The following is a 27,533-nucleotide window of genomic DNA, read 5'->3' as shown; positions in this document are numbered from 1 at the left end:
CTTGAAGCTGCCTTTAGTGCTCAGCCTCCCTTTATTTCATTCTGTGATCTCTCAATGGTTGTGAAGACCATTCAAACCATCCGTCATTAGATGTCAACACGGGTTGGGCTGACAGCTGAGCTTCCACATGAGGCAACAGAGCAGCAAGAATAATTTCTTCCCACCCACCTTTCTGTACCACACTGCAAATGCCTGCTAGGTGGAAACAGGACATAAATGAACTTTTTCTGACCCATATAAAAATTGCAGAGTTAAAATTAGGAGACCAAGCCCTCTGCAGTTGCATAGAATAACAGATGCAGAGCAAACATGTTTCCTGTAATTTTTACAATTGCCAGTGAATAATCAAATACATTCCAGCATTCTTATATAAATACATCTTTCTCAAATGCAATCATTTTTATATTTGGTACAAGAGACTGGGATCCCAATCTACCTATATACAAACAGCACAGAATTACAAGAAGAAAATTTATCTAAGTCAAATTTCTTAATTTTTATTAAATTCAAAAACTGCAGGAAAAAAAATCACAAGTTTCTAAGTACAAATAAAAACAAATCAGCTAAAATAAAATGGTTGTCAAGTTAAAACTCATTTTCCATAATTTTCCCTTCTTTGCTATTGCCCACAATACCATCAGAAATCCTACAAGTGCTTTAGAAATTGTTTTTATCTTACCAACATGAGAGTAAACCATAAGTTTACTATGTAGAAAAGCAAACTGTTTAGGCACAAGGTGGCAGAATACATAAACACAAATATCAACCATGATTCCTTAAATTTGTCAGATGCAATCCAGGTGAGCTAGAGACCTGCACGGTCTTGTATTCCGAATGTCAGAGCTTACTACTCAGTGAAATAAGGGCTTTTTTTTTTTAAAGTTAAAAGTTTGTTGTGTATTTTTCCTTCCAGAAAACAGAAGCTGTTTATGTCAGTGGTATACCTTACTGGTCAGTGCCAGTGTTCTGGCTAGAAGAGTGGCCAAGGTGACAGAATGGGTTCCAGCACCAGAGAATGCTAAGTAGAGAAGCTGTAGTGTGAAAAAAAGACTGGTTCATACTTGTGTTGCCACTGTAATTAATAGTTTGGTGACCACCTGCTAAGACAGCATGACAAGCAGTCACATGCTATTTGAACATATCAGTTGGGCTGGGTCATCAGCTGCTCTCTCAAGAAAGCAGTGATCAAGGTGAACAACTAACATCTGCTGCTCTTCTAACTACACCTAAAGGAACTGTCAAACTGAAAATTAAACTGCAACAAAATTAAAACAAGCCTTGTTCCAGATTCTACCTTTTAGCCATTGTTTGATACTTGCCATTCTAATAACAGGTGCAGTTCCACTGTCATTCATAAATACAAAATTTTATTTGCACTTCATTAGTTTAGAAAGACCACAATGTTTTTCAATACCACAACATTCAGGACACACCAAGTTATTCAAATATGTAACTACTGATTTACCACAGCTAAACTAAACAGTGCATTTTAATAAAAGATATACCAAAGATATAATTCACAAATTCATTATCAGACAAAAACCTAACACAGTATTTGCTTGATGGGAATAATTTCCACCATTAGGAAAGAAAATAATTTTACCTTAGGTTCCGTTCCCCCCCCAACCCTACAGGTGTCCAGACAAATACACAAATATATTCCTTAACACAGGAAAATGTATAATCTTTTTTTTTCTTTTAAAGAATTTGTCTAGGACAGCAGCATTGCTTTTTACACCTTCTTATAGAGCTTGAATATATCGTCATTCTTTTATTGAAACTCGATGATTCCTGCAACCAAGTTTACGCTTATGCAGAAAATTATATATGCTACTTCAGAGTGCAATCTTAGATCTGCACCAGATGTGATGTCTTGGTACACAAATAAAGGTTGCAGCATTAAACAAAATAAATAAAAGACTGCCAAAAATTAAACTTAGCTTTTCAATAAATCCAGTCAGCAGAGGATGCTACAGCCAAAAATGTTTTCACTACATTAAAAGGAAACATAATGATGATTATGGAAGCTTTGTACATAAAGTCCTCTGTTTTTAAAAAATTTGTCTTTAAAATAGTTAGCAAAGCACCATATACTTATCTTCATACCAGAAGAGCTTCTGCCTGCCTGTTTATAATAACAAGAACTATTACAACATTTATGTCAAGAATAGGTATAGATTTAATTTCTTCTCCTCCTCCACGACTGGAAGTATGGTAAACCCCCACCGACTGTACAGTATTTATAACACTGGGGCAATAAATGAGACATCATTGTGAGGGAGAGGGGTAATAATTAAATGTTATAGCTGAATCCTACACAGGATTGCATATTTGCATATTTACAAGTTAGTGTGTAGCTCTGACTCGAATAACAAAGTGCAACAAGAAACTGCCAAATGATTGTAGTGCAGAGTAGTACAGATACTTTCTTTACCCTCCTGCTCCTATTTTCCACCCTGTATGGAGTAATAAGTCAACAGCAACGGACATGTGGCCTTGGAGGAGGCAGTTCTGGTGGGATTTCTGGCTCTGGTTGCAGGGACAGGATACTGTTGGACAATTCATTTCTTATAACGTCCAGTGGCATCTTAAAGAAAAGAAAAATCACCCGTAAACAGTCATCTGCATAGAACTCAGCACAAAGAGCTTGTTTCAAGAGTTCACTGTCAGGCAAAGCCTCAATTTCAGGATCTTCTGGTTCTTATTAGTGAACTACATTTGGATAAGTTACGAACTTATTTCGGAAAAAAAGTTACAAGTCATATTGTCAAAATAAAGCTACTTCCTAAACCAATTGCAACAAATTACAACAGAACTGCCTGCAAATGAAAGCAAGCAAATGTACAGTCAGCTGCTGATATATAGTGAATTTATAGAAAGTATAGCAAATAGGAGCAGATATTTACCAAATTCAACAGCAGAGTCTGTGAACTACATCACACCCACTGCACATAAACCAAAAATTTTACCCTCTATGTTCTTCCAACAAGTACTTGCAGTCATTATTTAAACGTTGACCACTTATGTGGTCAGAGGAACTACCACCTGAGTATTTTACCTTTCTCAGAATGTCATCAACAAGTTTTAGAAAAATTTCATCCACATTAAAATTATCCTTGGCACTTGCTTCACAGAACCGCATCCCAGTTATTTGCTGTGCAAACTGATGGAAGAGAAAAGAAAATAACTACATGAAGATACACACAAATAGAAACAAACAGAAAACATGCACTCATCACAAAACCTTAAAAAAAAAAAAAATCCAAAAAACAACTTTCCCCAAATCTGCGACTGAAGTCTTATTCAATTAATAATCCTGAAACACATATAGCTAATTTTCACTTAAAACTGGTTTCCTGGAAAAGTTGGCTGCATTTATCCAGACTTAAATCTGAAAAATTAATGTCTTCAGTTGATGTGGATTGCTGCAGACTGCCAAAAGGTAAGAAGTTTTCAGAAGAGTTTATCTTGACCTTATTATTAAAATGCAGAAAAGGGAAGTGCAGATGTAAGAATTAGTCTTGACTTTGTAACAGAAAATGCTTCACTTCCAAACATGTGATGGGTAGCTGAAGAGTAACATTTGTGAATGTCCATACCCATAGTGTCCTCATCAAGATGGTGTTCTGAGTGTCATGTTAAAACATTCTCTTGTCAGGTTTCTTACCACTTTTGGAGTTGCAAGAGAACAAAAGAAACACGAAAACAGAGGTGACCCAAGCAATCGAGCAGGGCCATTTCCTATAATAAAAAACTACTGAAAAGCAAATATCTGGAAGCAGGCTCACAAAGATGCCTTGAGTAAAGATACTTTCACTTGTGACTCAAGTCTTCACCATATGCTCTTTCAGAGCCCAAAACGGAGTATTCCCCACACTATTCTGTAGTGTACACCAACTTGTAGTTTATTCTTCCTTTAAAGCAAAGACATACTGCCCCAACAGGAAAGCATGTAATTGCATACTCTATAAAAGTAAGTAAATACCATCTAGATTTTGACAGAACACCATCACTCTCAATATGCTCCTTTGGTCTAGTATTCTGAACAAGAGCAGCCCTGGACTGGCAGCATCGATGCCACAGCCATTTTGCTTCTAACAGTAACTAAGAATTTGGTTAGACCTGTTCTTACCTTTTCTCCCTGCTGTCGAGTAATCTCTCGATCAACCTCACAGTCCAGTTTATTTCCAACTAATAGAAGCTCTGCATCTTCTGAAGCATACTGCAATTAAAACAATTTTAATTAACTAAACCTAGGAACATGAGATTTTGTAATGCCAACATCATATTAAAAAGGGCAATTGCTCTACTAAGTAAAGAACCACATGCCTACACAGTTTATATGTAAAAGCTCTTCCCAAACTTCATTGCAAGATTTTCCAGTTTCAATTTTTAAATTCCATTTTAAAAACATGACTTGAGAACTAGCTGTTCTAGTTTCTCTCAGAATGAACATAACCTTATTTCAAAGACAGGAAGTGATTCTTTTTTTTCTTCCCGCAGTGCACAGGTAAATGAGTAATGTTACAGATTTCCACTGACATTTCTAACTGCGACAGTTCTAGTTCACGGAAGCAGGAATGGACAAATATTTTGCAACAAAAACATAACAATGTTAAATCCTGGCTAAAAGAATCCAGCAAAAATTAGTTTGCATTAGTTTAATAATAATATATGAATGTTGTCGAAAGTCTTACAGAGTAGCTTTGAGGAAAAAAAAAATTGTTTCTTAAAAAAAAAATGTAAAAAGAAAATACTTAAGGCCTACCTTATCAATCATTTTCATCCATTTTGGTAAATCGTCAAATGTTTCCTTCTTGGTGATATCATACACCAAAATAATTCCCTTGGCACTTCTGTAATAAGCTGAGGTAATGCTGTTGAATCTCTCCTGACCTGCTGTGTCCCTAAGAAGCAGCAGCAAACATTGGCACAAATATTTCACCAGTTTGCAAAGTACAGAATAACTTTGTTTACATTATAATAAAAACACCGCCACACAAATTAGACACTTTTACTGAACATTTCCTTCCATATTTGAGAATTTCAGGCCAAAAAAATGGAGCAGTGCTTTCAATTATAAAACATTTTCATATCAGGACTACTTATCCCATACTAACTTCACCAAGAAAGGCCACCAAATGGTTCTATAGGTGTCTGAGAATGAAGCTGACCGATGAAAATGTACCAGCAGATGAAGCTGGTTTTGTGTGGTTGTGGGTTTTTTGTTTGATTGATTCTTTTTGTTTTCCCAATAGCCCTGAAAATATGAAAAAATAAATGGATCTGTGCTTATCAATCACAGCTGGACAGCCAACTATGACATGGGCAATGCTTTGATCATTATGATTCAAGTTTTCAGAGCTTTTTTGGATCAACCACAGCAATTCTGCCACGGTTCTAAAACTAATGCAGAAGCTACTAGCAGAAGTGAACAAAACGAGAGAGCAACCACTATGTGGCATGGTTTTTGAAAGCAGATACCTGGTTTTCACGCTTACAGCTACTAATCTGAGGTGTCCAAATAAGTCTTCCATTCTCACTTTCAGAATTGTAGGTATTTCAGACAGGGTGCATCTCCACTGGAGACTATCTTCCAGCAACAACACCATGTTGCCTGTACTAGCTATGGCTTCTAATCCATGAGACAGAAGGGTTATTTTTTATTGAAAACTCGTGAACTGCTTTTAATCATATCATCAAGCCTGCTTATGGAAGATTTTTGGCAGTTGTACTAAAAAAAAAATAGCTGGTACATACCCTAAGTCTTAAAACGTGACTGGTATCACAACTGCAAAGTAAGTTATATGGCACTCCAAAGCAATCAAACATTTGCTGTTTGAGTTCAGCCCCCAGAATCAATAGATAATTTTGATATTTCACTGCTAGAGCAAGCAGATGGACCCAAATTATGAGCGGATGGGGGAAAATGCGTGCATGTGTGTTGCGGCTCAGAAGTTCAAAGGAACCCTCTTGAACAGTCACATTTTGGACAAAAGGAGGAGGAGGAGGATGAATTTGGGAATGAGATTAACAATGGAGACCTGAAACACTTGTTACCAAAAAAAAAAGGGCCATGTTCACACAATGTCACATCAATTGCCCTGAAGAATTGTTTTAAAATCTATGCACAACAAGCAATAGAAAAAAAACTATAAACCTATCTCACCCTTCACAAAATCTTTAAGAGTTTTAACTAAGGTTTAAAAGTGAAGGATTTTCTCCTGAAATTGCCACAAGTGTACTTGACAGCAACAAGTATTTGCGAGTGATTTCACAAAGCAAAGCTGTGTCCACTAGAAAAAGATCTGAAACCTCTGCTTCACAGCCTGTGATGTGGATAAAACATTGACTACTACTTCACTACAAGCCAATGGCATGGCAATAAGGGGCAGAAAAAAACATCCATTTTTATTTTCTTTTTATTCAAATCCCATTCTCTACTCTGAACTGCAGAATTACATTCATACAAACCTTTGGGGCCCTACAGAAGGAGAAAACAGTTTCAAAAGGGTCAAGCTCTAGCAGTATTTCAGATGAGTTTTAGATGGTTAATTGGTTGCTTTATCACTAATGGGGCATTTTTATTAAAGCAATAAAGTTCTGGCAGCTGAAATTACATACATAAGTATTACTCAGAGCAAGTAACTCTACTTGCTCTTCCATTACTTCTTCGCTGTGGTCAGATTTATTTTTTAAAAGGTCTTTTTTGACATTCACTCATTGAAAGATTGAAAAATTCTAATATGAACCGTTGATTTTCCACATATGGATAACATTGCTTCAGTGTTTATCAACAGAATTCTCAGAATTATGACCTTGTACAGCAGCCCCTGCCATCTGTTGCTGATCCAGCCTACTGATCAAGCGTATTGAGATCCCTTCAGTTCAATTTTTCTGAGCAGACATAACTAGGGAGCAGGTGGAAGGGCATACCTGATGTGGAAGAATGCATCAACTCTAGCTTTGGCCAGAGTAATGGAAAAAGTTTATTTTTTTGCTGGCCGGTCTTCCCCCAGGTCTCTGTGCCCCTACCAGAACACAGGAATAAAGGGGCTATTTCAGAGTCACCTGGCTGTGCTAAGGACCTTTAGCAGCTCCATCACAGAGGGACTCCCCTCAAACCATGTCACTCAGTTTATCCATTAGAAAAACAAGAGGGGAAATAAACACAGTAATGTTCAAGCAATCTCTGAAGACAGTCAGCAACACACTGGAGAAGCCTTGGGGTAGGCAATGGAGCCAACCATGCAACATCGCACTCTGCCAGCTCCAACAATCTCCAACTCCACGTTTCCTCCAGCCTGCCGAGTGCTGTACCTCCAAGTCTACTGGGTACGATCACCCTGTCCTCACCCCACAACACCCTCAGGCTCTTTAAAAGTTTATAGCATTCCCAGGATGCTGCTCGTCCCTGTAACCTCATGTTCTCCGCTTCCCTTCATGTAGGTTGCTCACCCAAATATCACACAACGTGATGTGTAGTCTGGCTTGCTGGCTTATCGAGACACACCACACACTGTGGTCCGTGTAAACCGTCCATGGACAGGCTGGCTGCCCACTACATATGTTAAATGGCCAGATGGCCACTGAGTGTCACCTGCCAGTTGTGCTAATTACAGTGGATTATGGCTGACTTTGCCTCACTTTAAGTCATTGACTTCCCCACACTTCACACAACCAGCATCGCTACTGCCACCGCAAGTTCAAATGAAACGAGTCAACAAGTTTCTGACTGTAAGCCTGACATTCTAATCCTCCTTTCCTTCAAAAACTGGAAGAAAATAAGCTGAATTTGCTGTCTCTAACATTACGGTAACATCGCACTATACTTCAATGTTTATAAATATCTCAAGGGCACGTGTCAAGAGGATGGGACCAGACTCCTTTCAGTGGTGCCCAACAGTAGGATGAAGGGTAACAGGCACAAACTAAAGCACAGGAGGTTCCATCTGAATATGAGGAAAAACTTCTTTATTTTGAGGGTGCCAGAGCACTGGAACAGGCTGCCCAGAGAGGTTGTGGAGTCTCCTTCTCTGGAGACATTTAAAACCTGCCTGGACACATTCCTGTGCAATCTGGTCTGGGTGAACCTGCCTGAGTAGGTAGGTTGGACTAAATGATCTCCAGAGGTCCCTTCCAACCCCAACCATTCTATGATTCTGTGATTCAAATAGTAAGGTGAAAATTGGAAAAAATATTTCTGCAATAAGAAGTTTAGAATGCAACTCCAACCTGCCTAAATAAGTTGAAGTTTGAGAAGAGTATCAAGCTGATCTTTTCCATGGAAAAATCACATCTTCTATCAGGTGATACCTTAATTTTCATGAAAATTTGCATTCAGTTCTTCCAATATTGAGGAAAAAAATGGTAATCCATAATGCAGAGCTACTACTAAAAGCACATCCAACTTAAAGTGCCTTACTTTCATGTGCAGTGCTGGAGCAATTAAGTTTGTTATACTATTTCATTGATGTATTACACTCCTGCAGCTGGAGTATTTTAGTAAGGATAGCTATTGTAGCACTAGTAGAAAGCTGGAAGAAGAGGCAAGCATTATTTAACTAGGCTAACAGTACACAACTTCACAAATTTCCTAAGTGATACTAAGTGCTGCTAGCTCTCTATTTGCTCTGGTCAGAATCAACATGAAAAACTAAGTCAGTGCAATTTAATTCAAAATCCAGAAGCCCAAATAATGAAATACTACAATCTGACCAATGATTTTGGCATCACTGAAAAAAAAATTAACAGCTCACTTCCTTTTTAACGCTAAAAACAGTTCTCTTCTATTGATTTTTCAAGAAATTGTTCTAATGGAAATCATTAATATTTCTAAATTGTAATCAGAAACATACAGTCTATGACTCCTTGACTATTTATGATCTGCAATAATAGAATCCCACTGCTTGACTGTTTTTCTGCTTCCAAAACAAAAACTAGACATCACTCCAAAAATACAAACATTACACCAAACAAAGGCAAATAAAAAAAAACCAAAACACAGAAAGCCCATTTTTAAGTGTCGACATGTCATATTTTCACTATTTCAGGCTGCATAAAATACAATACAAACACAGTTGATATTAATTAAAATAGGTTTGGATAATGTTTGTTTTACATAAATGTTCTTTGTGTCTATCTAAAACAGTTGCTTGAAACAAACACATGGAGAGACTCAAAACTGTCTTTGGCTCTGAAGTTAAATTGGTCTTTTACGACTGGTGGTGTGAAGTGGCAACAGATAGGAAACATTTTTTTTCCATAAATAAAAGTTTAACACTAATTTAACACTTTCACATCCTCTGTGCTTTTATGGAAGCAGGTAAAATTTTAAAAACACTTTTAAAGTCATTTCAGAGGCTAACTCTAAGTATCAAGCTGAGCTTTTTCCTCCCATAAAACATGAATATATTTAGGATCTTTTATTTTATGAAATAATTTATTTCAGAGATACTGAGCAGAAGGAGCTACATTCTGTGATATTCTAGGACAGGTGATCTTTCCCTCAGACTCTCAGCCCAGAGATTTTCCAAGATGACAACTGTCCATTAGAAAACACTGAGCTGGCAGAATGTGAACTTTCTATCAGAATGCACCAATTTAAACAATCTTCAGAAGCAAATCAAGATTGTTTTCTTGCCAGGTTAAACCTGTGGAGATACCAGAGAGCCCCTCTGACTCCGCAGCAGGGAACTGGGCATCTCAGCTCCCAGCAGCCAGGTCCTTTTGGAGGGAACGCAGAAGTGACAGTGCTGCTCGTATCATCTGAGCGCCCAGGTTACTGGGGTGAGGGGGCACAGTCAGACACCCCACTGTTCGGCTGAGCACCTGCCAACACACCTACGCTTCAAATCAGAAAACTGGGGTTCCTATTATTTAGTCTCGGCTTCAGGCTTTGAAAAGCACTGATTCATAGATGCTCAGATACTTCGCTATCCAGTTCTGGTTCCTGCACCCCATGGCTGGCCTGCCTGCACACATTCTCACTAAACATATCGGCTCGTTTCAGCCAAGAACTGCAATGCAGAAGCAGATTTGCTGTATCTATGACTTCAGGAAGCCCAAGGGGTACTACTACTGTTTCTGGTGGCACAGGGAAGGCGGACGCTACTGTGTCCTCAGTGCTGCTCTACCATTTCATAATCTAAGGAGCAGGAGGTTGGCTTCTGACCCAAAGTCGGGGAAATAGGGGAGTACTTGCTGTGAGGTAGGAACACCTTAAGCTAGAGGCAAAAGCAGACATCTCGATGACCCTTAGTTCACAGTATCCCACTGTGAAAGGAATAAGCGAGACAAGTCCAATTTGTGTACTACTAACACTCTACTAACAGCAGCAGGTGTGAAAGCTGCTTTCAAAAGGATATCCTGCACACCTAATTGCTTGATACAGGCAACATAGTACTGCTGATTTTGATAAATTCAAGTGGTAGAGCTCTGTAGAGAACACTCCGCTGACAGAGTGGTCAGTAGAGAGACAGGTCAGGTGACCATCAAAATATCCAAGCTAAGCTTTTTTCTAAACTGTTATTATTTTTGATTTTTGAAGTAGAATCAGCAAATGCCTAAAACAAACAAACAAACAAACAAACTTCCATGCTTTGAAACATAACCTTAGTTATTTTAAGAAAACAGATATGGATAAACTTCAGAAATTACCTGTTCACCAAGTAAAAGAGTTTTTTGTTGTAAAGTTACTGTAATCATTGTACATAAGACTACCAGGAAGCATGAGGCAATCTGATTTCTGTCTCTGTGTAGGAATGAAAGGAGACTGACTTAGGATCGGCCAATGCGACTTAAGTCTGTATTTCTAAACTTTGAAGTGTTTCACTTGGTAAATTGCTTTCCTCTTTTAATCTCACAACTGAAGGTACAATAAGGATTTGAGGGAACTGGAGCTGTTTAGCCTGGAGAAAAGAAGGTTGAGGGGAGACCTTCCCGCTTTCTACAACTACTTAAAAGGAGGTTGGAGCATGGAGGGTGTTGGTCTCTTCTGCCAAGTAACAAGCGATAAGACTAAAGGAAATGGCCACAAGTTGCATGAGGAGAGGTTTAGATTGGATATTAGGAAAAATTTCTTCACAGAAAGTGTTTTCAGGTATTGGAACAGGCTGCCCAGGGAAGTGGTGGAGTCACCATCCCTGGAGGTGTTTAAAAAAAATGTGAAGATGTGGTGCCTAGGGACGCGGTTCAGTGGTGGATTTGGCTGTGCCAGGTAATGGTTGGACTTGATGATCTTAAAGGTCTTTTCCAACCTAAATGATTCTGTGATTCTATGATAATAAGAGTTTATAAATAGGCCCAACAACAGAATTCTGGATAAATTAGCAAAAGGAGTGCTCATCTTATTGCTTTTCCAAAAAAATCAGAAGTATGCCAAGACAGTTTTAAGGATTAAGAACAGCAGTTTGACAGCCACTATTGGAAAGAAAGGATTTTGGATTTTATCATATTTTCAAGTACTCTCTCTTTACACAGTGCTTTCTCCACCATTTTAGCAGGGCTTCACACAGGAGTAACAGTCACATTTTATCAACCTATCAATTTTTAGTAGCTATCTTACCAGCATATTCTCAATATGTGGAAAATAATGGTTTAAACATCTCTTTTCCAACAAAACATCTCTCCTATAAAGTATTTACTCAACATGAATAAATAGTTTCATAAGCCTAGCACATTTCGTAGCAAGAATTCGTATCAAGTGTACAGCACCATCTCCATACCAGAATTTTTTGTTACCTCTGTCAGCTCCAGCAGACCCTGGCTAACAACCGCTGGCTCAACTGCCAGCCTCGTGGTCAGAGGTTTCCAAACAGGGACAGATGATGGATGAAGACATGCCACTGACATTCAAGTGTTAGGTGACTGATGGTACCAAAGATGAAGCAGCAGTTAACTCAGAGGGAAGCAAGACAGACACATGGTGTGACAGACAGAGTTGATGGTGACCTGCCAAGAGGAGTTAGTAAGCTGAATTCACTGCTTCCATGTAGTTAAGAATGAGAAACCACCAGGACATCCCAAAAGTGTAATAATGAGTATATTTAGAGCATTTTTCCCCCTTCTATGGATGGTTAGCAGGTTTAACAGTTTAACTGCAATGCCAGTTATGCATCACACTCTGTTAATAAACCAAAGCTAAGCTTCTACATAGTAGTATATAAGATTAATGTGCAGAACATAGCTGGTTTATTCTCTCATAACAATGTTTATATGTACTACTATTCTGCAAAACAAGGGAGCTCTTAAGCTCAATAATTCCTAAATAGTAAAAATTGTATTAATCATTTACATGGAGAAACACTATCAGGAAACATGTAACCTGCTCCAGAAAGGAAAAGCGTAGCTCGCACTTCGAGCTTTCTGTAGTAGGACATCGGTACCAGTTAAGGTATAGAATCTTATTTGTATGAAAGCTTTTTACTTCTCAGTGCTGTTGAGAGTGGATATTATTTATTTAGTCTTGAATGCTCTTTACTTTAAAGTTATTTAATACAGCATCAAGGAAACAGCACCGACAGTACCAAGTTTTAGAAAAACAGTTTAGAAAATACTTCACAGTTGTTTTATAATTACTGTTACAATGAAGGTCGGTTTTAAACAGTCCAGAAAATGAAAAAAAAAGAAAACCTAAGTGTACTTTCTCTAGTGTCTATTTAACACAGTCACCTTTTGTTGTTTGTAGAACTCCTATTTGTTGTGTAGGTGATATCATCCTTCTAGGAAAAGGGACTTGAGACCTCTGTGATGCATGTACACTTCAGTACTTATATTCATGTCCTATTTCTAACTGTATATCTACCTCTCCTCTCCACAGAAGTCTAAGAGCTATTTAATTTTGCTTAAGTCTTGTGGGAATGGAGGAGAGGAGGAATACGGTAAGAGCTAAACCAGCTTATAACAGTTAATAGTATTAGACAAGCATATTAATTCATGCTAGAACATAAAAATTAAAACATACTGCTGGTTGCACATTTGTTTTACTTACCAGATTTGTAATCTAATTTTCTTTCCTCTTAGCTCTACTGTTTTGATTTTAAAATCAACACCTATAAATAAAATACAGTAAACAGAAAAGGAGGAATAAGAAGCAAAAGTAATGAGGGTGTAATAATATTTTTTTTAATTTTTTTTTTTTTTTAGTATCAACTTGTAACAGTCTGAACAAGCAGAAGGATTTGCACCACTGTGCGTCACCTCAAGAACATCATGGGGATTTCACAACCGCTATACAGTCTGTGAGCCACCCAGTTTGGCAGCATCACAACATAAACCTTCCACTTTGTGCAACACTTGCAGCAGCAGGTAAACCCAACATAATAATAAAACAACAGGCACAGTGGCTTTTTTCTCCCCTATTCACCTTGACTGTCAGGGACAAGCCTTCTCTACTCCCAACTGGCACAGATGCCCCTGAGGCATGGAGTGAAACCAGCCCCTCCACACCAGTTTTGCTGCCTGTGAAGTGGGAACAATACACATCTGATTTCCAGGCTGCAAAAACATCTGTAAAGTAGAAGTGCTGGAATAAGGGTTGGTTTATGAAGATTTTCAGCACTGTCACTCTTAATTCCTGAAAACATTTATTAGCAAACTACTTAGATTTAGAGAGGGTATTTGACTTGAAAAATTTCTTTTATACCTGTATGGTACTTTTATCCAGCATCTCAAAACTCCAGCCACATTTTGAAAGCATGCTAAATATCAAAGATAGAACCATGAAGACTTTGTTATACAGAAAGATTTTACTTCTACAAAAAAAAATAATGCTGGCAATCAACATGTAAGACATACTACAGTCAAATAATACCTAGACACAAAAGATTACCACCTCAACTACAAGAATCTTTCAGGGTATAAATGTCCTAGAATATCATAACAATTGTAGATTGTGAACTTCTTCAGTTTAATATACATTTCTATGAAGATTTTTGCTTCAGTTCTTCTTTCTGAACAGCAGTGCTAAATCAAAACGGAGGAAATAAAAAGACAAGAGAACATGGTTCAGACTGGTACACTTACACTCACACAGAAGCGAAGAAGCATAGTGTGCTGGAAACACTTTTGCTGTTTCACATATAGTTGCATATCAAGGATAGGGATGGAAGCGAAGAGAAAAAAATGTTTTATTTTCTCTAACAAAAACTACACCTTTTCCTAATGTCTGCCCTTTTAAAAGCTGAGTGTTCCTGCCGATATTGTTAGAGTCAAGACTGAACTATGACTTTGACAGAAAGGACTAAACTTGGCCCGTATGCAAAGCCTTTCAAAATATCTGAAAATTTAGCTAGGAGGGAAAAAAGTGCATTTTGCATCCTGAAAACCAGTTACACATTGTTGCCTTGGCATTTATTTTTAACTTCTTTTAAAGATAGTTATGTCTGTAAAGTTGTTGGTATGAGACAACAAAATGGGCTTTAATAAACAGATACGCTTTACTAACTGAAATGTAAAGGATACAATCAATTCTATTTTCAGTTTGCAAACCAGGTTGCCACTGTTCCCCTGGACTAATGACATTGAAGGATCACTGATCATCATTCTCCTAAACAAAAATCCCTTCAAACAGCTTGCAATTTCACATCACACAGTAATAAAAATACTGGTTATCACCACAACATTTGTCTGCCTCCATGTTCTTAAAAGTGTCTGGCACATTTATTCACCAATTCTTGGAGAGCTATTCAGGACACACAATGCTTACACTTCACTTACCAAAAACTATCACATTCAAAGCTCAGTAGGGTTCTCAGGCAATACAGAAGCTAAAGCATTACACTGATTTGTACTACACAGTCTACAATTTTAATGGCAATTTTCAAGTATTCATATGCAAATTGAGAAAAAAATATTAGAATTATTTCAGAGCATTTATTAATCCTAATTTTAAGAAATGTTTTTCTCCACTCTTGAAAAACCATCTGTGTTAGTATAAAAGCAGAAGAAAGTGAAATGATTCAGCTATGCTCTAACATCCAAAATGTGGGAAATCAGAATTCCTGTAATTACCACTTCTATTAACAAGTTCTATTCTTCTACTACCAGTTCTATCAACAAGGTTGCTTTTTGGTTTTGTTTGTTTTTTTAATAAACAAATCCATTTCTACTATTATATTCTACTACTATATTCTCTATATAAATGCATTTAAACTATCAAATGTAATTGTCTTAATGGTCACAGCTTTGTCTACCACAAGACAAACTTTACTTGCTAAGGCGATAATCAGTAGTAACTGAAATTGCTTCAAACCTCTCCCTTCCTCACGGAAATTTGAACATAATTGTCCACATGTCTCAACGCCAATTCCCAGTCCTCCCATTATCTCGTACACAACATGCTAGATGATTTGCCATTTATTTGAGAACTCAGGTTAAAAAAAAAATGTTGCTTTTCTCTCCTACAGAAACATAAATAGAAAAAATAATCTGTGACGCTCATATAGGTGGATATACTCACCGTAGACTAACAATTAAACAATTATACTTCTAGAGGAGCTTGATCTGAGCAGAGAGAGAATACAGCTCTGCTATGTAAAGAGAAACTCCTGTTGTCGCATGAAAAGAGAGTCTAAACCATCTCTGATCCAAAATCATGTATTAAAAACCATCACAGGAATTTCATGTAAGTTTCACCAACAAAATATTTTTATTTTTACAGAAGAGTTTTATACACTGCTGTCTTGCACAAACGAAGGAACAAAACCGGTTTATTCTGTTTTTTTTAAATGGAAAAATAATGAATCATGCAGAGAAAAATCCAACTGTTCTTATAAAGTAAATTTTCAATTTGGCACTTCCTGGGACTAAATGAAATGAAGTAGAAAAGTCTAATATTAAAGAGATTTCAAAATAAATAATACATCAACAGCATTCTTATTTCAAAGGTAGATCTTTCATTTAATCATCCTAAACTCATGTCATGAAACATCTCCCCATTGTGAAATTTTGCAACAAACAACGCAACCAGTAGCAGCTTTGGAAAAGCACATTCTTCTACAGAACTGTTTGAATCATTTAACACTTAAGCCAGGGAGCTTGCCAGAACGAAGCAAAGGTTGCTCAGCTGCTCTTTGTAATCAGTAATGCTCTGCAAGCATCAACACGATACCAAAAGCTTCATGTCTGTCAACACTGAAGGAAAAAATCTGGCCACTTTCCTTTTGCACATGAACAAACAACTTCCTAAGCCTGTCAGGTTTCATTACCGTAGTTCACCAGAGACCTGCCAAAGGTGGCACTTTGACTTTACATACAGAATTAGTAATTTAGTTAAAGCAACAACGCAATCATTTCTTTTCCAGTTCAATTTCCAATATCATCTGGAGTTAAAAAAATGTTCAATGAAACAAATTATTTAGCTTGATTAACATAAATGAAAATACCTAAATGAAAAGTTTTGCTATCCATAAAATTACTTCAGCTATTAAAAACAAGAGGAAAAACTGTTCATAGTCTCTGAGAGTCAATTGGGAAACTAACACTTTCCACTCTACCAAAGACAAATACTTCTTAGTTGTAAGTGACATTGAGAGTTAGACAACTGCACCTTTTCATTCACATATGCTAAGCCAGTCTTGTATGTTCTTTATATTTGCAGTTGTAGAACACAAGGTTCAGACCAGCTGCTGAAAACTTCCATTATTCAGCAAAATAACAGCAAACTGTTCTTTTAAGCATCTCTATTCAGCATAGGATAGAGAGGGTATTAAGCCTGCTCTTATAAACGGCGGGGGTTTTTTTAAGAAGTGCTTTGTAATGTTACAGTGTTGATGCCAGCAATATTTGATTAATTCTTTAAAATCTTTGCTTCGACAAACTTAATTTACAGCTGTTCTGAGTAAGATGTGTCTTTCCTGGTCTTGTTAAAACTAATTCTTAGATCTGGTAAATACAGCCAAATTGTCAGAATTTTTTCCAAGTTCCACGCTGTTTGTAATGAAACTGGTAGTCCTTGCACAGCTATTACTCCCCCTAGGCAGATCCCAAGACACAACTAACACCTGAGTTTACTAAACTCATGCATTTGTTCCATGTTCAGTCCCGGCACAGCTACACCAACACGTTCCCCACTACACGCCTCCAGTAGGGCAGGTATCCCCTAAAAGGATGTCAATGCAAAAAAGCCACTTAAGCACCTTGTGTCCTTAATTATGCGAACAGAACCGAGGTCATGGTTTTATATATAGTTCAACAAACTAGAGGAATCAATAATTACTGTTGCCATGGTTTCAGCTGGGATAGAGATAATTTTCTTCCTAGTAGCTGGTACAGTACTGTGTTTTGGGTTTAGAATGAGAAGAATGTTGATAACACACTGATGTTTTAGCTGTTGCCAAATAGTCAAGGACTTTTCAGCTTTCCAAGCAGTGCCAGGTGGACAAGAAACTGGGAAGGGGTACAGCCAGGACAACTGATCAAAGGGATATTCCATACCATGTAATGTCATGCTCAGTCTATATTTTGGGGGAGGAAGGGGAGGGCATTTGGAGTTACGGAATTTGTCTTCCCAAGTCACTATTACACATGATGGAGCCTGGCTTCCCTGGGGATGGCTGAACACCTGCCTGCTCATGGGAAGTGGGGAATGAATTCCTTGTTTTGCTTTGGTTGTGTGCGCAGCCTTTGCTTTACTTATTAAACCATCTTTATCTCAAACCATGAGTCTTCTCACTTCTACGTTTCTGATTCTCTCCCCCATCCCACTAGGGGGAGTGAGTGAGTGGCTGTGTGGGGCTTAGTTGCCAGCTGGAGTTAAACCACAACACTGTTGACAAGTGCATTAAATCTAAACAACACATCTTATCAAAATAAAGGATTTTAAAAGGCTCTCTTTAGCTGCTACACCACCAGCAAACTATTGCTGGTTTGCATGCTACCTAGTTTGCATTTTAAATGTCCACTGGCTAATGTATTGTCAAGAAACAACCAAATGTACACATGCCAGTGGAGCCAACAAGTGCTTGTGTTTACAATGATACTGAATCGTGCCCTCTGCTCAGTCAAACTGATGTGTGGGGAACCAAAAGGCTTATCACAATCTCCTCTCCCATTAAAAAGTCGGCCTCCTCTCCATACATTAGGCTTGTATGGACCACAGGCAATCAATGCATTCAATATTTTCTAAAACTATTACACTCATACCATGAGTGAATCTGGACCATCACCTCTCTTTTTACGAATTAAAGGTAGGCATTTTGGATGTCAGATTTTGACCCTTATTTTTATCTGAAAAGGCCTTTTTCAGGAATCCAAACACATACCCCATAAGAAATAATGAAAAAGGCACAAAAATATAGATCTCAGACTCTGGTTTTGGTTCTAATTTTGTATCTATTAAGCATTTCAAAGTATACTGATGCAGTTTGCCCCACCACTTCAAACTGCAAATGAGCAGCTGCCCTCTCCCCACAGGCTACATATATGTCAAATAAGGCATTAAGTACAGTAGCACTTATGTAGTGTATGCAAGGTAAACTTATTAGTTAAGGATTTTCAAAATTTTATACAAAGCACATTGTTTTTATTGATAGCATATGAGCTTTAGATTAAAAATATGCTTCATGCAAATGAGAATGTCTACTACAACATGCACTCAACTGACATGCTTTTTCCAAGGAAAATAAAGAGCTAGTAGAAGTGTTTTTTAAAAGCAGATTAAATGCACAGCTAAGCAAACTGTCTGCACTCCTTTCAAAAATAAACAGCCTTAAAAGAAAGAGAACAGGCACTCAAAATAGAAGTGCACTAATGAAGTTCTAGATAAGGGCAAGTCGGTGAGGATGACGTATCTTGTCACTGAACCAAACTTGGGACTGTTCCAAATTTGAGACTGAAATCCAACAAAAACAAAGCCTAGGCCAGAAGAGATTAGATTATATTCATTTCTCGCCCCAAACAGGAACTAAAAGTTATCTACTAAGGCAAAAACTAAAACACACACAACTGGGTCTTCCCTCCCTCTTTAAAATAATTCACTTAGAAATAAAACAAATAGTGAAAAAACTTCTTACTATGCATTTTGCATGTAGGTGTTGTAGGTTTTTGTTGTGGCAAAAAAAAAGGAAGCAGAAACTGTTTTGCTTAATGCACATAGAGTGACCTTTCAGAGGCCAAGACTTCCTGACAACTAAGTTAATGGTGGAGCTGGGAAAACAAATGCAAATAGAGCACAAACCCCGCCCCCAGCTAAAATCAATTCCAATAGATTAAATTTTCAGAGGTCTATTAGTGATTTACATCAAAGCAACTCAAACAGTGAAAAATAATCAGACCACATTTAAAGAAACAATCAGTTTAAAAATTCAGAGGTTGCATACTAATTAAGCATTAGAACAGACACATAACTCAAAGACTATGACACTTTATTTAATTTGGACATCTGACAGCATTATACAGACAAATTTTCTTACTTCTGCTACAACTGATGACTGCGGTCACATGCTTCTTGAGGTAAGAACCATCTTTGTTAGTCCTGGTCTGTAACCAAATGCAATACAATACTCACATCTATCCAGAAATCACAGAAGTCATTGAAAAGATGCAATAGATTTGATACTGATTTCTACCATCTTGTTTGTGGGTGGAAGCAAGCAACAACAAAAGTTACATGGAGGGGAGAGGGGAACATTGCAAAAACTGTTTAAAGAAAAAAACCAAACCAACCAAACAAAAAAAACAAAATCACAAAACATTGTATCTTAGTTTAACTGAAGCTGTAGGATGTGCAGTTAATTTTAAAACACACAAAAGCAGACATACCTCTTTCAGAATTCATGTTATAAATTTAAAGGTAATAAAAAGAGTTTTGGAAGCATTAAGTGTTAGCCATATACGAGCCAGTTTGGAGATTATTTTAGAGGCAGGTAATGTATGTTGTTCGTGAAGCTTCAGTGTGTAATTCTAGAACAATTAACATGCAGCCATTTGAGACTGCTTGCCTAAAATAAAAGTCTACCCCTATCTCAACTGGCAACTGTGCTACAGACCAGAATTAAACAGATACACCAACAACAGAGGGGAAAAAAAAATTGGTAATATACATGCAGTGACTAAATTTTGGAGGTGTAATTATAATGATTTTTTTAGGAAATTCAGTGATTTTTGAATGTCTGATACACAGTTTCTAAACATCTCAGATGCTTGGTACTTCCAAATTCAATGAGAATGGAGAAAGTTATCATGTCTTTATGTACTTGTGGACAGTAAAATGATAAAACCTTTCACAGAATGCAGGTTTTTGACATGATTTAAAGTATTAATTTCAAAGCATGCACCAAAATTTTGATAAACAATGAGGTGAAAGGGGAACATGGAATACGTAAAACTCCCTGTACCTTCTTGAACAAGACTTGCTGTCAAGACTTCCGATTACAGAACAGGAAAACAACTACCCAACTTGAAAGGAAAACTGAATGTGAAGAAAAATTATTTGGTGGACAGCAGTATCCAGATTTTAAAACGGCAGAATCTATTTCAAAATGAGATTGAATTTAGCATTTCACTTTGGCTATCAAGTTTCTCACTCCTTGAGATATCAGAAGAAATCAGTTATAAAAATATTGCTATCTGCTGTTAAATAGTTGCAATCTTAGCAACTGGGAATATTAATCCTCCTTCTTTAAGGACAGCCTAGTGAATACTGTTCGCAGAGACTTCAGGATTTTTGTGATAAAACACACTCTAAAAAGTCTGTCTCTTCCATTCTATGGCTTAGCTAAAACCATAATTAGTCTGCATAGTGCATGCACCACTTTATTTAAACGAACATTTAAGCTCACAACTCCCAGAAAGAAATAAGAAAGTCCATAACCAAGAATCATATGCCCTATGTCCCTACTTTTTTTTTCCCTTCTGACGTGCTCAGCTGTTCACAGCGGAGACTGAGTTTGACAGCTGCATTCCACTCTCCTCGCAAACTCAACTATCCATTCGACACCATTCAAGTGCCCTCTTCATTTTGCCTGGCGTTTTACTTGCATATTCTCATATATGTACTGACTAGGGACTACAAGGTACTCTGACAGTTCTGTGGTGTTGATATAATCCAGTACCTGAATACTGCTGTCAGCTGAAGTTAACATCTAGTTTACAAACAAAGAAAAAGTCAATTTCAAATCTGCTCTTCTTTGCAACCTCTTGGTAATAAAAACCGCCATACTTCCCCAAAACACTATTCATGAACCCTGACAATCTATATCAACTACCTGCTACATTTTCGTATTTTAAAATATAGTCTTGTTACCTTATGAGGACTCAAATGATTACGCATAGAAAACAACTGCTGACTACACAAAATGCTGTAAGACATGCTTAGTTGACAGATCCCAAGCAAACTATGACTTTCCAGGTGCCTTCAGTTGCTGTAGCCTCTGGTGTCAATTGGAAGTGACAACGTCGCTCCTAAAGGTGAAAGGCAGCAGCTTCCAGGGACATAGGCTTCCTTTGCGAGCTGCATTTCCTAAAACTAGGTTATAGAACTGAAAACAAGGCTGGTTCATACATTTTCCCTAATTATCTTAAGGTTTTGTGTAAGACAAAATTGTTTTCTGTTCCAGTTTCCAGCCTCCTGCTCCTCTGTATTTGTAGTTTGTCAAGTAATTGCAGCACACCATTAATGAGATATTGGTTTGTTTTATTTACGCTATTCTGCACTAGCCAAAAAGCCAATACATTAGAACAGATATGTACTAACACCATGGATGTGCAAAGATAAGAAAGTACAATTCTCACAGAAATACTTATCACTGATCAGAACTTTCCTCCTTTTTTGTGTAACAGCAAAAATTTCTCAGTTTGAATACGGAGCTAATTTCGGGTAAAGCAAGAGACATCTATATTTTTATACCCACCCCAACTACGTTGTCAGTGTCATGTTATGGAAGGGAAGAAAAAAAGTATCTCAAGAAAAATTAAAATGAATTATATCTGTCAGAAGGAACCCACAGGCACATACATGTGTAACAAAAAGATAAATGTTCTTCCAGTTGATGCAGGATGTTTTTCTGAAAATTTTATGTAGATTATTCTTTATCTCAGATCACATCAAATTACTAAACTTGTTTTTAAACCACAATTGTTGTTATGATTTACTGAAAAATTATTTTTCAAATTGTTATTAAGCCACGTACCACATTCACAGTGCTTGTGAGAATAAATCCTGACTGGGTAACTAAAAACTGAGGAGAGACTTCAAGGGCAGTCCTGAAAGATGACCAATTGATATTTTTAAAATGAACAGGCTGATACTTCTAAGTGAATATAATGTTATATGATAAGCTTATGGGAATGAAACTTAACATTTATGTTGTTAGTCCCAATTTGTTAAGATTAAAGAGTGTAATGAAGAAAAGGTTTGAGTTGTGACAGAAACCCCAAACATATGTATACACATATAATTATATATGTATATATTTATATATCAAATATATATATACACATTAAAACCAGAAGCTGACTTACCTAAGATCGCTCTGATAAAATATAAACCTAAAGTTTTCACCATTACTAGTGTTTAATTAATGGACGTTAGGCATTTCGCATGGACATGGATATTTTAAAATTAATTGCTAGGGAAAAAAACTGCTTGGAAGAAAAAGCTATGGAGCTCTGTCAATCTAATGAGTTCCCAACTTACATACCATTTCACACTGACATCAAAGTAAGGTGCAACAAGGTCAAAGAGTATTTCTTGTGAAGTCAAAGGAGTCTTACACCACAGTGCATTTGCACGTCACTGATCTGCATTCCCACAGGCTTCAATTAGTCCAAACCAGATCGTAGGTCACAACATTCCTACCCTGAGTCACAACAAACCTTCCCATTGCAAACTTAGCTGAGTAAGAAGCTCTACCTGTGACTGTGCTTGTAAATCAGGACTGAAGGAAGCTTCAGCGTTTACTACAAGCAGCGCTGTAGCAATCAGCAATGAGCTGACATGAAGCACCCAAACTGCTCTGATCTCATCAAGGGTAAGGCCTCTCTCCTGGGATGCTGTCAGACCTGGTAGAAAAGAGCTGAAGGATAAGACTGGGCCTCAGAAAATGAACATACTAAGCCAGCATGTAAAAGAAAAGCTGAGGAGCTCAACTTCATTTGAGGGAGCAGGAGAGTCAGCCACCCAAGAGGTGAGTCAGCGCAGGGCCACAAGTTTGGGTGAGCAGGATCCTCAGGTTCAGAAATTAAAACCCAGAAAGAAGCATAATGCCCACAGCAAAATTAGATGGACAGGGCATACTGCTGAGTACAGGAATTTTGTAGATGTGTCATGGAAGAAAAGCATCAGAAACGCTGGGGATGAGCTAAGACATGGTGGACGCAGGTAGGACAGACAACCACGAGACAGAGCAGTGGTTGGGTAGAAGGTGAGAAGAGAGGCCTCTGGCAGATAAAGTGGCTCTGGCAAAAAAGAGGATGAGACAACACCACTTTAAAGTTAACACATGAATTGCAACAACCTCACTACGGAAATCTGAATTAAGATGTATTTCTTTTGGGACAAGAACTACTTTTGGGAGGGGAAAGGGGGGAAGGGAGGGAAGAAGCAAAGGCAAGCACTCTTCCTTCAGTACCCATCTTTGAATCTTCTCACAAATGTGGCAATGAGTACTTACCCACCGCCTTTCAAAACATGATCCTTTTGCACGCCAAATTTGGCATATTTGTTTTTAATTGTCAAGAGTCTGAAAAAACTCTAAGCCACAGTTTTGGATTCTGCTCCTGTGTGAATAATGCAGGCCCAGCAGGGGTCAGGCAACAAATCATAAATGGAGATCAAATTTTATTTTAAAAGAAAAAGTGTGTGTATTGTGTGTGTGTGTATATATATATATCTATCTTTGTTGGCAAAGCTTATATGATGCCAATATTACACCCGCACAAGCATTATTCCATTATAGAAAATAAGTTACCTTAACTACTCTGGATTTAACACTGGCACAAAGTAATTTTATATCACTGCAGACACAGAGAAACATTTCTAAAAACAATTTCTTTGCTGAAACAAGTAATAAAACCAAATTATAACCTAATAGTAAGAACAAACATTCAGACTTAGCACATAAAATTGCAAACAGCAACATCCACTTCTCATCTGACAACCACATGCAAAAATCAGTAAATATTTGAGCATACTGAGTATTCTCAGCACTATGTAAATAGCAGATTATGTAGGCAAAATATTCTATGCAACTAATTTAATGCCCAAAATAAATACATCAAAAGAATTTTAGATCAACAGCACATCGTGTGCCGTTATGAATACTGTGCTGAAATCTGCCGAGCTATTTTTGAACACTTTCAAAGAACTTCAGTATTTTGAGATGAGACTGAAGACATGTTGATGTGTTTTTATTATAGAATTTACTTTAACAACCTGGCCAGGCCGTCTTCTTAATTAGCATTAAAATACTGTATTTTTTTAAATTGAATCCATACCTCCTCTTTTCAGCAGAAACACCTGATTTTTCAATGACATGGCCTCATTATCCTAAACAGCACTTGGGGCCAGGAGACAGCCAAAGGTTTTGGGCATTTGCAATTCTTCTACTATGGGAGAAGACCTCTGTGTAACCTGTACACTTTCACACAAAAGGTTAAGGTGTTAGATATTGTTCTGTTTTGCCTGTATTTCTACTGGTTAGGTATAAAAACAAAAAGGTAAGGTTGAGGCCATTAATACCAAGGTAAGGGAGTAAATATGTACTCTAGCATTTTATTTAAAGTACAGCTTTGCTCACATGAGATAGATACAGCAAATTTTAATTATTCTTTTGGCTACATAGTCTTTTGAAATTTAATCTCAAGGTATATTCTGTTTACTTCCTCTGAAATCAGATCAGTCAAGGGGTTTTCAACAAGGTTTCAAAACACACTTACAATTCTTGAAAACCACTGCAGTAAGTGATGACAAAGGAAGCGCTTTATGAGTTCAACTGTGTATCAAAGTCTGACCTCAGGTCATTTTGAAGTGTGGGTTATTTTCAATCTACATGAAAAGTAAATAGAAGTTACTTTTTCTGACTCTACTGTGCAAAAAAGAAGGGTGCAGGCAGACTGTGAAAAGCTTCTTAATTTAGCAGTCAAAAGACTTGGGGGATTCTCAACAACTTTCAAGTGTAGTCAGAGGACCTTGAAAGAATGCCATTGCTGTGAAGTCTTTCTACATGTGTTTTGGCACAAGTTGATTTCCCTATGCTGCTTTATGTTGGCACACTTTGTACATCAAACATTACGTAATCTTCTGTCTAGCAGCATACCATTTATTTCCTGTTTCTTTTCTAAAATAAGGAAGTTTCTCTGCTTCAATCACTGTCTCAAGTTATCTAGCAAATTAGTTTCGCTCACAAGGCACCAGACTGGAAGGCTGGACGAGGTCTAGAGAACCTCCTCTCACTTCTCAAGATTCACATCGGGAAACCAACCCTAGCTACAGAGAGCAGCCCAACTTTGAAGAAACCTTTAATGTAGGTCAACCCAAAGAAGATGCATGTGAGTTCAAACAATGTACAGACCTGGAGAATTTATAAAGAACACATTCCACTATTCTATTTCCTCAGCTGTACCATATATTTAATTAAATCTGTCTGACTACAGAAACCATCAGCATTTCTTCATTACAACACATCACCTGAGGATTAATGCCTCTGACAGGCTACTGCTGTCTTTCCAACTTCTACGAGTTTAAGTCACCAACTTCAAAGCAAAAAATCTACCAAGACTAACAGTGCTAATCTGCACTACCAGATTTTTAGAGGACTCACAAAAGAATGAAACAATTGATAAAATACACATTAAAACTAAAGTAAAAGTAACTCTATTATTTTGCCACAGAAATATAGTTTTGAATAGTAATAAGTCAACTTCTAAAAAGCAATACAATCACCTTCCATCAGATGCTATAAGTTTCCTCACATTCCAAGGTACAATTAAGCTAAGAACACATATTTTCCCATGACACAGACTTGACAACCACTTTGCTGCAACACTCAAGAGTTCAACTCCAAGGACAAGACTCTAATAACAATGCAAGCTAACCAGCTTGTTTTCCTCCCTTTACACATCTGTGTATTAAAAGGCAGCAGGCACTAAATTACCTCCAAGACTTGTACAGATGACTAAATGATGAATAAGCCAGTACACTAGGAGGTTACTTTCCAGTTAGTTGTGTGAGAAGCAAAACAGACAGCATGCTCAAGAGGTACTACTTTTCAAGAAACAAAACATTAACTTCCTCAGATCTAACATCACAGAAGGTTTCTTGATGAAGGCGTAACAGCAATCTGGAGTTAATCAGGCTATGGTCTGGAAGAGTATTTGAAGTGACATCAACTATGCTGAATACGCACTGTGCAACTTCTGAACTCCCAAAATACTTCCGTTTACCTACATGCAACATCCAAGATTTGTGCATGTACCATCCACCCCTGATTTTTTGTAAATTGTGTTTTTTTGTTTGCGGTTAGTGAGGTTGAAACAGGACACCCAACAACCTTCTAAAAACTTTCAAAGCCAACTAGGGCCTCCACTATCTTTCCACCAAGAGCTGACAAGTCTGACACCAAGGACTCCACAAACCCACTGTGAAGCAGCACAGGGCGAGGGACCCACCCCGGGGTGGGGCACAGGGACCACCATGCACCCCACTGAGGGGGACGACGACTGGGAGGCACCTGAGGGGACAGTGTGCGCCCAGCATGTAGGGAAGGGGCCCGCACATGGGGGAAGGCAGACGAGGGGCCAGGATCGGGCCATGCGGCAGGGTGGGCACCGCGGCGAGGACACCCCCCTCCCCGGGTCGGGACGCGGCCGGGCGGGCGCCCTTACCCACGGTGGACTTGCAGGCCTCGCAGAAGGTGTCGTCGGTGAAGCGCTCCATGAGGCTGGTCTTGCCCACCCCCCGCGACCCAATGATGATCACCTGCAGCTTGAAGTCGGCCGGGCGTGGTGGCTGCTTCCTGCGGCGGGACTGGCCCCCGGAGAGCGCCGGCGACCCCCCCGCCGAGCCCGCCCCGAGGTCCAGCCCGCCGCCCCCCGCCCTGCGCTGCGGCAGCCCCGAGCCCGGCTCCATCAGCGACGCATGCGGCGCCGCGCTGCCGCCGCGCTCCCTCCCCACCCCCCGCACTCCCGCCCGCCCCGCCAGCGGCGCCCGCGACTCCGAGGCAGGGACAGGAGCGGGCAGCGAGGACGAGACGCGGTCGCCGCCCGGTCCTGCGCCCGGCCCGGCCCGAGGAGAACGGCAACGGCAACAGGAACGGGAACTGCGCCGCCGCTGCCGCCGGCGGGAGCGGCGCGCCCAACCCCGCGCCGGGACGCGTAGCGCCCTCTACAGCGCCGGAGCCGCGGCCCCGCGCCGCAGTGCCGGGGGCGGAGAAGGGCCGGCCACCCCGCCCTTCCCCCGGGCTTGGGCCGGCGGAGCTTACCCGGGCACTGCCCGAGCTGCGTCTCCGGCGGCCGGTTGCGTGCGCCCCGAAAGTGGAGCGGGGAGGTCCCCGAGTCCGCCCGGAGCGGGGCTGGCGGCGTTGCCTCACGATCCG

The 27,533-nt window shown here is 38.9% G+C and overlaps 1 protein-coding gene across 1 annotated transcript; it reads right to left on the bottom strand.

The window, feature by feature from the left end:
• Window positions 1-806: 806 nt before the first annotated feature.
• On the bottom strand, window positions 807-27,082 carry RAB12 (RAB12, member RAS oncogene family). Its single transcript, XM_065831389.2, has 6 exons — window positions 26,824-27,082; window positions 12,992-13,052; window positions 4,769-4,907; window positions 4,133-4,222; window positions 3,059-3,163; window positions 807-2,587 (listed from the first exon to the last, which is right to left on the bottom strand). The coding sequence occupies exons 1-6, from the start codon at window positions 27,065-27,067 to the stop codon at window positions 2,474-2,476; spliced, it is 753 nt and encodes a 250-aa protein (XP_065687461.1). The 5' UTR covers window positions 27,068-27,082; the 3' UTR covers window positions 807-2,473.
• Between the last annotated feature and the right edge of the window lie 451 nt (window positions 27,083-27,533).

Source organism: Patagioenas fasciata, chromosome 2 (genome assembly GCF_037038585.1).
Source record: "Patagioenas fasciata isolate bPatFas1 chromosome 2, bPatFas1.hap1, whole genome shotgun sequence".
Lineage (NCBI taxonomy): Eukaryota > Metazoa > Chordata > Aves > Columbiformes > Columbidae > Patagioenas > Patagioenas fasciata.
Note: the sequence above shows the minus strand (reverse complement) of the source record. Positions and strands in the feature narration are given on the sequence as shown.